The sequence below is a fragment of the Cryptotermes secundus genome, unplaced genomic scaffold, assembly GCF_002891405.2.
Source record: "Cryptotermes secundus unplaced genomic scaffold, Csec_1.0 scaffold610, whole genome shotgun sequence".
Lineage (NCBI taxonomy): Eukaryota > Metazoa > Arthropoda > Insecta > Blattodea > Kalotermitidae > Cryptotermes > Cryptotermes secundus.
Genome location: NW_019734319.1, coordinates 155,302 through 168,595, shown reverse-complemented (window position 1 = coordinate 168,595; position 13,294 = coordinate 155,302). Strand labels below are relative to the sequence as shown.

Below are 13,294 nucleotides of genomic sequence, written 5' to 3'. Positions count from 1 at the left end.
ACCATACCCTTACCTCTTCTCTCCAGTCTTCCGCGAGACCAGCACAAACAACCCTATTGAGGACACCGTTTGTTATCCTGTTTTTTTCCTTTATTGGTTCGCTTAGTTGTGTGGGGCAGCCAATGGGAACTGGCAGTTCATTCTGTCCTACTGGCTAGCCAACGGGAACTTCAGTTTCCTTCCGGAATTTCTGCAAGCCGATTGCCCTGTGTCATCTGCTTCCACGCTGGTTTTTTGCTTTGCTTATTCTTCGACCATAAAGATAGAGGCGACACGTTCGTCTGAAACGTCGGTCGAGTTTCGACGGAATATACGCGCTACATCACAAAACACAACACTCTTCACAACCACCGCTGTAAGAACCTCAAATCCTTCAAGAAACGCAGAATTTAGACGTTAGAACACTGAACCACATGGTCGCTGGTCACAGGGAAGCAACACAAACCAATACTATCGTCATCGTATTGTCTCCTTCCTTCTACCCCCCCCCCNCTCTCTCATCAACGATCTTTTCATCCGGTCAGATTTTGTGTGTGCGCCTAGGGCTGGAAGCTGTGGACTTTGGTCCATTTGGTTCATTTGATTCAGAATAAGGATCGATGGTGGGGTCCTGTGAACGCGGAAATTAATTGCCAGGTTCCATAAAACGCAGGGACTTATATACTTGACCAGCCGAGGAACCATTAGCTTACCACAGAGTCAATGTACCAATAGCCAATCACCTGACACGCAGTTCCCAAAGCGGTCTCTATATCAGACACAGGATATAACTGTACAGGCTGCCTTCTTCGGGTCCAGCATCTCTGCCGTGTCCTCCCCCTGCCTCTTTGCGGGGAAGTCAAACGTTCAGTGGCTATTCAGTCGCTACTTTGCTGCGGGGGATGCACGTTTATTAAAATGCTCTGACGGATTGTTTAAAAAGGCGAATGGAAACTACGAATAATGTTAATGTTAATAAAAAATGTTAAAAACAACAAAAGAACGCGATGTGTAAAGAAATGAAGTGCGAACATGGGCATGTCGGCTTAAGGACACGTGGATACTCTGTCAGTGTAAAACAAATTAATCTAACACGATTTAATGCCAACTACAATTTAAATATATCTGAGCAAGGATATGTGACCTGTCCGCATACGGCCTTAGTTAAAATGTAAGCCAGAAAACATGACGGTCCATATAAAACCGTACCCAAATAGAAAATGCGGTTTATTCCTCGCACGTGTCCCGAAAGATGGCCAAGGGATTGTTGCATATATTGAAAACAACGGAGGGCACTTCTAGCACGTGTTGTGGAGACTCGCTTATGTTTTGCTCGGTGAGATGGGGAACAAAACGTGTTCTATTTGGGTAGGGCTTTAAATGGATTTAGTTGGACAGTATATCGCGGTGCACGAGACACGGGTCGTAACGACTCCTTTACTTTAAGTGGCAACACACAACAGACAGTGGGACCGTTGGCGGACATTCCGAGCATATTATAAGTGTTGTGAGTGACAATGGCAATGTATAGACGCACAGCAGAGTGGAGAAACAATAGGGAATATAGGGTATCTCTTGTTTTATTGCGAGACAGAGATCCGTATAGCGGACGCATAGCCGATCGCTATGCGGCATTAATAAAGTCCACTTCACGGTACTCGGCCTCGTCAAAAAAAAATCACAACACCCTGTAGCACGGGAAAGCCTAAAGAAGTGTTGCCACACACTGAACGGCAGCAGCAGTCTCTAACCTGTGCACTTGAGGCCCTGGTGTGTGATGCCGTGGAGCATGGAGCCGCAATGGTCGCAGAAAGTCGGTGTCAAGTATGAGAAAGTCTCCCACTTGTGCTTGGCGACCGCCGCCTGGTAGAGACGAGAACACGAAACAACACCGAAACATTTACACAGCGTCAGCAAGCGAGGGATGGGGGGAAATCACAAGGCTTCACACAGTTACAGAAAAGTGAGAAAGAAAAGTGGCCACCAGACATAACGGGGGCCCACCTCACTCTGGCAACTCGAACCAAACACAAAATTCCTCCTTCAATTAGCAACAACCCTTAAGACCCAAAACAACTTCATCTTTATACGTGTTAACAGCAGGGTTAATTCGAAACTTCTGACTATTCATGATCAATTTAAAAAATCCGTTCCTTTACTTTCGCGTTTCCTACAGTAATTCATAGCCATTTAAAACGCAGAGACAGTTTCCAACTTCAAAATAAGGAGCCGAAATACAATCTGACAAAGAAGAAAATAAAAGTCTATGAACAAGTGGTCTCATCTATAACACTCAAAAAGATTATAACAATGGTCTTATTTTCGGGCCCAGTACCTCTCCAGCATCGCTGGAACGCATGCTCACTATATACAGGGGCGGGGCAGTCCCAGTACACCCGCCTGCACCCAATTCAAAAGTTCCTGCTTTCTACCTGATATCTGAAATCCTGGCTGTACATAACCCCAACGTTTCGGAGACCGTTTCTGTCTCCGTCATCAATGACGAGTGGCACAAAATGGTCTTGACAGGCTTCTATTACACCCTGATATTCATGGGGGGAAGGGTGCAGGTAGCCCAATCCTAACGTGGGCAATGCATCGACAGTGGCGTAGTCTAGCCGAGGTACACACAACTGCAACGTCCGGCAACCAACATCCTCTGTTCATATTGTCCGAAACATCGTCCCCAGGATCGTCCTCCGGATAACTTTCTTCTCAGCATTACCGAGCAGTTCCCGGAAGAACTCACAAAGTCTACATTCCGGGTCTGCAGATCGTGTCTCTCTAACCCTTCACAGCATAATGGCTACCTCAACATTCGAAAACTCTCAACTTGGCTCATGATTGCAACAATAAAGCGCAACCATTACCCTAAACCGGTTGATCTCTGTAACAGAGAAGCAGTGTATTTATTATGAGGTAAGAACTCAGTACTCAGACAAATTTCAGCCTTGCGAGGATTAACCAAGGGCGGCACCGAGGGTGTCTCCAGTACTGCAGCTCCTGCACGCACGCACATATCCGTGTCACTCGTCATATATACACCTGATGACGGAGACACATACAGGCACCGAAACATCAGTGTTTCATTCACAACAAGCGCTACCGACGTCTTCTCTACTACTCATAATGGATGCGGAAGAAGTCACGCCAAAGTGCGCGATTAGAATTTTGGAACCTAAGACAGTGAGAGGAACCAAAGCATTACCTTCGGACTAACTGATGCAACCGCCTAGCTAAGGTTATCTAAACATGAGCAATACAGTTCTACGGCTAATGGCTACAGCACTTCTACGTGAAGCCATGTTCAGCAACTGCAGGCCCAGCTGATCGCTATTTGCCAGTGAGATACGCCCTCTGGTGGGAAAATGAAACCAGCGAGGGACACGAAGTTAACTGTGCACTGTCAGATGGCAGCACTGCAGTGTGTTCGTGGTCGCTCGCCAGACTCACATAAGTGTGGCAGTAGGCAACAATACAGCATTCCAAAAAGTGGGAAAGAGAGAAGAAATGGTGACCGGCGCCATGGTCAGCCAATGACGTCATCGCAGCAACAGTAGTCATCCATTGTTGCGGCTCTCACAGGCATGTGGACAGAGAATCAAGATAAAAAAAGCAAGTAGAAGAGAACCAGATCTAGACAAAAACACAGTAAAAATGAGACAGGAAAACTCCATTCGCAGTAAGCCAAAGTAGGAAGGAAAGGGGCCGGGTCAAACCGCACAGACACATGCCGCCAGCATAAAACAGTCCTGCATTACTCGCTACAGGGGAAAACTGCGCATGCGTTTCTTAATTCTTTGGTTATTTAACGATACTGTTTAGTCTTCGTGAATTATACAGGGCTGAATTGGAAGGATATGGAAGGACACGGTGTTGGGCAACGTTAAAATCCTCTTTACATTTGCACAGAGAGGGGGGGGGGGCGAGATTAATCGCGAAAGATCTGTTAACACAGCCGGCTGCTGGGTTCACATTCGACTGCAGTACGCAACGGATACCAAACAAGTTACTATAATAAACTGTCTCGTTTTTAGTCCTAGGGCCTAGGCCGTCTGTCCAGAGTTGGTGGCCCATACAAGTAGCCGCGAGGGGTGGGGTGGGGGAGGAGAGTCACAGACGCCGGCTTCTCAGTGCGTAGCGCCACGCCGGTTTATGTATTCACAGAGTACTTCTCACCACTCCGCCATCGCTCCACGCTCCTGAGGTTTGCGACAAGGCGTGACTAGGCCGCACATCTTCACATCCTCGGTCCGTAAGCTCGAGGCTACATCATTTGAGTTATTTATTAGCAGCAAGGCACATCCGAGCAGCCAAACCAAATGCACGTCGCCCATGAGCCCTCTCTTATTCACAAGTACATTCGTGTTTTCACACTGAAACGTAAACACGACACCACAGTGGCGTATATAGCGCGTGGAGATCAAAAACCTCGACATTATACGGAGATATGTACGTCACTTTCACGCCCCGGCCGCTTTAAATCCTTGGTAAGAGCTCCGTTACCTTTTGATGGTACCGACGTAGAGGAGAAGAGACAGCACCTGCCAAGAATCGAAGCCCCTCCGCCCAGCAAGCACCTAATGTCTTTATTGATTACACTACCCTGGATCGCTTACAGACATATTAACAAGTAAGGAAATATATGCATAGCGTAACAATTTTCGAGCCCTTGAGAGCTTGTGTAATTATCTCACAAACTTTTAAGAATTGCTGAAAAGCTGCATTGAAAATAAAATCTGTGCTTCCTCCACAACTTTCGTTCGAAACATTTCTCGTTCCGATAAAGAGGCTGGGGGCTATTGGCCGGTCGGCACGGCGCCCAGATCGTCTCCGGGCCTTAACTAATCTCCTATCAAATCGGTACTGGGTTAGTTTCACGGGGGATAAAACAGCCGCGGCGTTAAGCTGCATCTAATGCAGAGGTTAAATAGAGGCGCAGGTGAGTTGAGCTCGAGATGCAAGCATAGACGCATTCTGGTCTTCGTGTCAAGCTTTCGTTAGTTGTGACCGATTTTAACAAAACCTGGAATACGCAGACATGCTTCAGTAAAACGCGACAACATGAAATTTCACGAAAATTCGCTCAGCCAATCCTGAATTGTCACATGGAGATGGGACAGACAAACATGACGAAGCTAATAGGAGAAATTTTGCGAGCCCAAGAGGAAGGGATCGGGGATGAGACCGGCAAGGTATAGAACTGCGAGCAACGCAAGTTATCGTATAGTTTAGTTCTGTTATTAAGGCTGGCAACAAGCGGCTTGGTTTGAGGGCTGGGTTACCTTCACACTGCATGCCCTGATGGATGACACCGTACAGCAGGGACCCACAGTGGTCGCAAAACGTTGGACTGCTGTATGTATGGACCTTGAACCGGTGTTTGGTCCGCGAGTCCTGTGGGACACACCACACCCCACTCATACACATGTTAGTCGGGGGGCACTGGCTGATACGCAGAGCCTAGTCACAACACACAGTAGCACCTGTTCACAAGGAAAACCCCCATATGGACCTGAACACGGGAGCCTATTTACTTAAAACTCACGTTAAAAGTAACTTCTGGGATGTTACGCCGTGTAGTCGGGTAGACTTCTGCCGACGTTACGGAGGAATATAACACCTCCACCTTAAAAGAGCCAAAGATAACGTCATGTAAGCACCAAGAAGGGAGTCGGTTCTGCTTGCAAGGACGACTTCTCGACTCCCAATATGGAGGCAGTAACTTCCTCCGAAGGGACACGCCGTAGCGTAGTTGGTTGAGGCACTATGCTACAAGCCGGAAGGTCCAGGATTCGATTCCCGATGAGGTCATTGGATATATCAATTGACCAAATCCTTCCATCAGCGCTATGACCCTGAGGTCGACTCAGTCTCTAACAGAAATGAGTACCAGGAATATTCCTGGGGGTAAAGGGCGGCCCGCGCGTAAGGCTGACAACCTCACTGCCATCTGTGAGTCAACTGTCTAGAAAATGTAGGAGCCTCGACGTCTCACAACCCTATAGGCCTTCAAGGCCTGTTATAGGCACAGCCCTATCTTTATTTCACATTGCTCTGAAACATCGGTAAATATAAGCCGCGATACACGGCAGCACATCTCAGAACACAGTGCTCTTCATATTGAAGACGCAACATTCGTCGTTCCTTTCCTGTTTCTATTCTTGTGTCCGCAACGCACTGCAGAATTCTGCACATGTATCTTGTTCTTCTTCAGACATGTCCGGACACGAAACAATACGCGGAGTATTTTTTCTACCGAACTTAATTTTTCTAAGCATTTTTTGAATTGTTTCTAAGCACTTTAAACAGTTTGCGTTTACTGCAAGTACATCAAGATTTTCACTTTACAGGCCAGAGATAATGAGAGTTTCCGTTGTAGACAGGTGCGGTGCAGTTAACCCTTCTAAAATTCTGTCCCCGACACCCTCACGGAGCTGCGACACTTCCTGTAAAACACACGCACAATCATACACACACAGAAAAACACGCTGTGGAACAAGTACAACATGGCAGCAATCGCGAAAAATTCCAAATATTCAACTCTTCAAAGTATTCTGGTAACTATGCGTACCACTTGCTTCTTTAACATACTAAAATTTCGTTTAGTGTTGTTAGTTGATGCACTATGCTACAAGCCGGTACGTAGAGGGTTCCATTTCTGTTGGAGTCAATGGATTTTTCAATTGCCCTAATCCTTCTAGCCGCACTATGGCCCTGGGGCCGACTGAGCCTCTAAGAGAAATGAGTACTAGAAATGTTCCTGGTGGTATAAGGCGGCCGGCGTGTAAGGCTGATCACCTCACCGCCATCTATGAGCCGATTGTCTAGAAAATGTGGGACCTTGGACGTCTCACAACCCTATGGGTCTCTATGGCTTGGATGTTTTTTTATTGCTAGTGGGGTGGGACTGAGTCCCTTGTACTGCGGCCACTTCTGGCCTATTGTACCAGGCCACCTTGTCCACCACAAATCCCACTTGACCAGACCCGGGATCGAACCCTGGCCGCCACAGTGAGAAGCCAGCGACTAACCGCTTGGGCTATGGCGCGGCCCCCATGGCTTGGATAGTTTTGTCTATTCTACTGTGACCACAGAATGTATGTACCTGAGCGTTCGCGTATGGTTCCTACAACCAACAGTTACTGTTTCTCTGGACGTTGTAACGGGTGAGTGGGCAGTGTGGGGTTTCAGGGTTTCCAGGACGGTCAGCATGAAGCCTACTCTCTTCTGGGACGTCACGCCGTGCAGTTGGGTATGTGGATACAAACTGTTCGGAGCTATGTAGTGCTGATACGTATATTTAGGCTAGAGATCTACGAGACAAGAGCTGCACAGTCACTTAAGTTCTCTGAGCGCTCACTGGGGACTAGCTTGGTTCGTATCTCGGCCGGGAAACACATTATCCAGAGGTTTTCTTACTTTTGCTCCGTGCCTCCCATTCATGAATCACTACCATCCCATCACTATGAGTTAAATAGAAAACAGGGCGCCATATCGCAGGAGACAGTGATCTCTGGAACACAATTTCATGTCTATGAGGCAGAGGCTGAATTTGAAACAATATTCAGACGAGAGTCGGGGTTGCAAGGTCCATGGTAAATAACACCTGATGCTCTGTGTGGGCAAGTTAGTATGGTGGCAGTGATTCAATTTTCAGCATTCCATCCAGAGCTGCTCTGGGTAGGAGTTTAGTCGACAAGAGATGTGTCTGTGCGTCTCCCTTATTATATGGCCATGCTGTCTGTGCGTCTTATGAGGTGGCCGTGCTGTCTGTGCTTCTCCCATTTAAAGTTTCTTCCAGTTCCTGCCCTGTCCGCTTGAGGCCACCCCGAGCTGTGCTTTGCAACGTCCCATAAGACCGTTAGTCATTTTATGGTATTCTCTTGTGTACCTTGTATTATAGGTACATTTAAGAGTCGTTAGCACAACTGAATGATTATAAAACCGATACTGAAACGTTAATACTCAATTTATTTTCTGTATCCCACTGCAGGTTTCGGTCTAGAAAGATCATCATCAGGTGGTCTCTGGATTCATGTCCGTCGTCACTGAATTGCTAGTTAAAATGGATCCTTCTTTTCTTACGTTTAATTTTCACCGCTATCAGCAATACTATTCATCAACGAGATAATGGTAATTTGGAAGGTCGAAATCAAGAATCTTCAGTAATTTAGGTAAAATTCTGACAAGAATTAGTAAAGGGGGGTTTTTAAAGTGTTGGTTGGTGTGTATTGCAGGTATATACTGTATTTCGTACAATTCTCAGAATAAACAGCGATAATCTCCGTACGGAACAATAAATGACTGGTGTTCATAATAGAAATGGAGTATGTTCTCTGTAAGGTAGACTCGACTTTCCAAACGTAAAAAAAGACGACCTTCATTCAGACTCCAAGCAATTCACTGAGGCCAGGTGAAGGTCGGCGGGGAAACGTTTCTGGAGAGCGTGAACTGCCAACAGACGGAAGCAGGTGCCGCCCCTTCTGGCTCCAGAGCGGAGACGCAACTTTCTTGTCGGAACCTCTTCACTCTTTCCGGGAAACGTCATCTTCAGCAACACAGCAACGGAACGAAAAAAAAAATCTTTCTGTTCATACTATAAGAACACAAGAAGGGCGAGAGGCATTCAGATGCGAAAAGAAACGCAGAATAGCAAAGTGAACTAACAAATGAACACAGAAAGCAGAAAGGAAGACTGGTTGACAGGCGAAAGGAAAGCGGCAACATTGCTGACAAATAAAGGTCAGAAAACAAAAGATGGAAAAAACAATACCAGTCAAACGAAGACAGTTTTGGTAACGTCTACTCGGAGGTATTCCGGAAATAACACAAACGCGAAGGTAAACTGCGTACACCTCACGCAACTTCTTGCGTTCATGCGCGGTGTCCTCAAACGTCCATGGAACTCGGCATAAAATGCATTTATTTCAATTTATGTAGGATTTCAGGTTCTTACAGCCGTGATAACGAAGAGTCCTATCTTTTGGGATACAACGCCGTGTAGTCCGCTGAAAGTTAACCGACGTTTCAGAAGAACAAGTCGCCTCCATCTTCAGGATTGGGGTGGACGCCATGCAAGAAACCAACATGAAATAGGTTGCAAGCACAGCAAGTCTCTCTACTCTTCGCCCTGGTTCTCTTACGGAGCCAATGGCAACAGAGAACTGAGAGGTTGGATCACAATATCCGTTTCGTTTCTGTAGAACATGGCGTTTCCGTACGCCACTTGTTCTGCCTGCTGTCTGCTCCATGCCGCCCTTTACCTCCAGGAAGATTCCTGGTACTCATTTTTGTTAGAGGCTGAGTCGACCACAGGGCCACAGTGCGGCTCGAAAGTTTAGGTCAATTGAAATATCCAACGACTTCGGGATTCCGAACCCGCGACCATTCAGCTTGTAGCATTGTGTCTCAACATACTACGCTACCGTGTGGCCCATTCTCTCGCCGTATACTGAGTTCTGCGCCTTCCTTCTGTTCACTTTTCCGTGTGATGTTCTTGTTGCATCCCGTGTTGTGTTCAAGACGCGTGATTGTGTTACTTTCAGGTTTCGAGACAAAATAAAAAACTTCTACTGCAATACTTGTACATTGCTCTGAAAGCAGTGGCAAGAGTTCGGGGTGTTCTCTATCAGGTCCGCGGTAGGAAGCAGAACAGTTACATTTTCATGTATATTATAACTGACGGCGATAACTTCATGCGCAACGGTTCCCTTGCTTGCCATTTCATACTTATATATGCAATCAGACCTGTATGACGGCTCAGGCACGCACGCACACGCACACACACAAAACAAGCAAAATTTTCCTGCAAAGAGACAGCAGTCACAGGTAAATACATTGACTTCAAGTCCTGGAAAGAAGAAGAATCATTAATAATCACGTTATGAGGCCCATAACCACAAGCAGTGGCCACAGAAGTAACTTCAGAGGCTGGGTACATCCGCCCGCAATACAGAGAAGATATTTCGCTCAGAAGGACAATCTTGTCTCACGACTTAATTGTTATTTGGTGTTTGGACTTTTTCCAGCGTCTGGAATTCTAGGTATCAGGGGACACGACGTTTCGGAAACTGGATCTGTTTCCGTCTTCAGGTGAGAAAGGAAGACGCCTACTCAGTTGGGCACCTTAGAAACAGTTAATCTCAATCAGTGATTCGCTCACCCGGACCGTTGCCGGTTCGAGGCCCTCCATGCAGCTGCAGCACTGTCCCAAGATCCTTCGGTCTCTTGAAAACGAGAGCCAGGATTTGGGGATTCCCGGGGCTCTAACGCATGAATACGTAAAGGAGAGGTAAAGCTGTCGCTGTGCTTATCCAATTAAGCACCGTGCCATAAAGACATATGAAGGAGTGGACGTAAAGATCCATTTATTTTTTACCTCAACACTAGTTGGAGGTGGGTGGTCAGTTTCACGCCCCGGCCACTTTGTTCCCGGGGAAAGAGCCCCCGGTACGCACTGGGTAGGATGCTGGGTGAGCCCCAGAACCGGTCTAGACGACGTCGACAGAACAAAATTCTTGCCCCTACAGGGACTTGAACTCCGACACCTCGACCGTTCGGCCCCTGGCTAGTCGCTATACCGGTTTCAAACCCATGAACGCGGAAAAGTAAAGAGTTTAATCCACATAAAACAATAGACAATAATATTACTAAAATTAGTAATATACCGGGTGTTTTGATTTGCATTATCACGAGACCGAGCGACCGGCGGTTGCGCAGGCACAGCGGCGCTCTGTCTCGCAGTAACAAGTGCATTTCGTTCTATTTCTTTGAATAAAACCCCGTATCTCAGCACGCGGACGGTTACAGGAAACAGGACCCAGCGACATCTGCAGAAGTCAATTCTGTGACCAGACAGACGTGAACTCGTTGTTCCTCTGAGATACAGAAAAAGACGACAGGCCGAAGCGTCGTCGTTCTCTCTAGCCGGACAGGCTTCAAGATGTACTCACGTCAGAATCGGCCCCTTTGTCCGCGCCGGGGCATGTGAAGGAGACGTACTCGTGGCATCGCTTGTGGACCACGAAACTGCATACTGGAAAAAGGAAACAGAAAGCCACTGTAAGTGCAGGAGCAACTGCAGAGAAACCAGCTCAGTCAACTGACCAAGTCCAGAAGGTAATGACATAATGATTAATTTCATTTTATTTACCCTACATTTTACATGTACACTTCAAAATATGATCAACACTCATGCAACAGATATGACACACTGAAACAGTAGACCGAACGCTTGTTCGTGACATAATTTACGTTCATGAAACGTGTTATCCTCGAAAAATCGCTGTTATGGTAACCCGAAACTGGGGGTTTTCATAACTTTCATCTCATTAAAACACACACATATATTTTCTTCTTTACTCTTGCTCCCACTTTGGAGCATCGGCCTGATTTCTCAGTTTCATGATCATTTTAACACACACACATATACTCGTATATATGTACACGCATATTAGATGAAGGATTTGAAAAAAAAATCCACAAGGCTGGATTACAGACACGTCATTTCAACCTGTAGACAGGGTATCATGGCCGAGGTTTCTCCACTGTCAAGGCAGATGATACGAGAGCACCTTAAGGTTGGCCACGACCTCTATCTTCCACATTATTTCTACTTTTCATCCTACAGTTCGATACCCCCAGTATCCGAATAGTTAAAAGTCGTCGTTAAATAACACAACAATCAATAGGATCCAACACTGCCAACACCGGAACCTGCCACTAAACATCGTAAATCCATCCATCTACCCATACTTACATGCTTATTTGCTGAAAACGTTTTAGCGTAAAGAAGGGGGAGGAAGGAAGGGGGAGAGTAATGACTATTGGACGGACAAATAAAACGGGGCTATTATTATCGGGGGGTAAGAAGAGGTACCGAAGTCTGTAACAGATTTTCCTCTGAATTTTCAAGGGGCTTTACGATAGTTGTGCGTATTTTGGTTAAGAGCAGTAACTTCATCGACTTGAAGTGGGCGTGATTACTATTTCTGCATGTGGCTGGAGAGAACGAAGAAAACCATGAGAAGCCTCATCCAGGCCATTGGTCCGCGGGCCGGGATCTCAGAACAGGAAGCAGAGGTGCTACGCGGGGGCATCCGAGGCCATTAGGTGGTGTTGAGCCCATTTCATTAGTTATTAGGGATAATTTTTGTAAGATTGTGTGTTTAGGTTGAAATGTTAGACGGCTGGCCGGAAGGCAAGGAGACAGAACCGCGGCTGACTCTTCGCATTCCTTGGCAGTCCATCGAATTGTTTTTAGAAAAGACTGTTAAGCATCAGCGGAAAGACCCGGTCAGGTTTCGCTTAGCGCGACAAGGCATGTCCGGCAAGATGCCGACCTCAGGGATTTCGCACGCGCAGCTTTCGCAATTGAAAAAAAGCTGAATCTTTGAATTGAGAAAAGAGGCCGTTTCAGGCACTCTGTTTCTAGCAGTTGCCAGAAACGAACGAGTAGAGCAAAGTGTGCCTGCGGAAGACCTTGGGATGGCGCCATTGTTCTTCCTGTGCTTCGTGTTTAGCGCGGGTGAGTACTTGTCTGTGGTCGGGTCACTGATGGCTTAGTAGAACTTTTGGGTTACATTATTTTGGTGGTTTAAGGTGTTTTTAGACGGTAGAGGTGTATAAGTGTTTTCATTTTATTATATATATTTCATTTTTTGTATTGTTTGGACAACTCGAGTTTTTGTGACCCTCCCAGTGAAGCATGCTTTCCACAACGTAGGTTAAGAGATATCCACGGACGTCCGATAGGGGGTGAGTACAGTCCGTGCCCCCTATCAGAGCACAACAGTGGAATTTGTTCTGTACGCGGACGGCAACAATCCGTGCGTGCTGCATACTCTGGAAATTCTACGGATACGCGGTAGATTGCTCAACGGGCCAGTTGCGCTCTCTGCGCATGAGTCTACCACGAACTGGAACCACCTTCTGCACTGCAAGAAGACGCATGTCCACCCCTGTTTGGTTACTATTCTTACACATATAAGATTTGAAAGCTACAACCCGTACCAAAATATACAGTTTCCACGTACGATCTTTGCACTCTGAATGCTCCTGGCCACCTGTGACCAGCTCAGGCAATCGGGAGGGAGGAAGGGAGGAAGTTTACATTTGTGGTAAATAATAATTCGCGCCGTTGCCTAGTTTTAAATGTTAACGTAATATTTAACACAAAATTTGTAGCCATATTTATTATCAGTATTCATTGAGGCACCACGCTGGAAGCCAGAAGGTCGCGGGTTCGTCCCGATGAGGAGACTGGATTTTTCAGTTGACCTAATCCTTCCAGCCGCACTCAGCCTTTAACAGA

At 46.6% G+C, this 13,294-nt stretch overlaps 1 protein-coding gene across 5 annotated transcripts in view; it reads right to left on the bottom strand.

The window, feature by feature from the left end:
• LOC111868595 (protein kinase C, brain isozyme) overlaps positions 1–13,294 on the bottom strand; it is a 150,134-nt gene that overhangs the window by 67,461 nt on the left and 69,379 nt on the right. For 2 of the 5 annotated variants that reach the window (XM_023859379.2, XM_023859381.2), the window contains exons 3-4: positions 10,935–11,017; positions 5,265–5,376 (exon numbers count right to left, since the gene is read on the bottom strand). In XM_023859379.2, the coding sequence (XP_023715147.1) occupies positions 5,265–5,376; positions 10,935–11,017 (195 nt within the window). Of the gene's footprint in view, positions 1–1,730; positions 1,843–5,264; positions 5,377–10,934; positions 11,018–13,294 lie in introns of all 5 variants that reach the window. The other 3 variants (XM_023859380.2, XM_023859382.2, XM_033753107.1) reach the window with 2 other exon arrangements.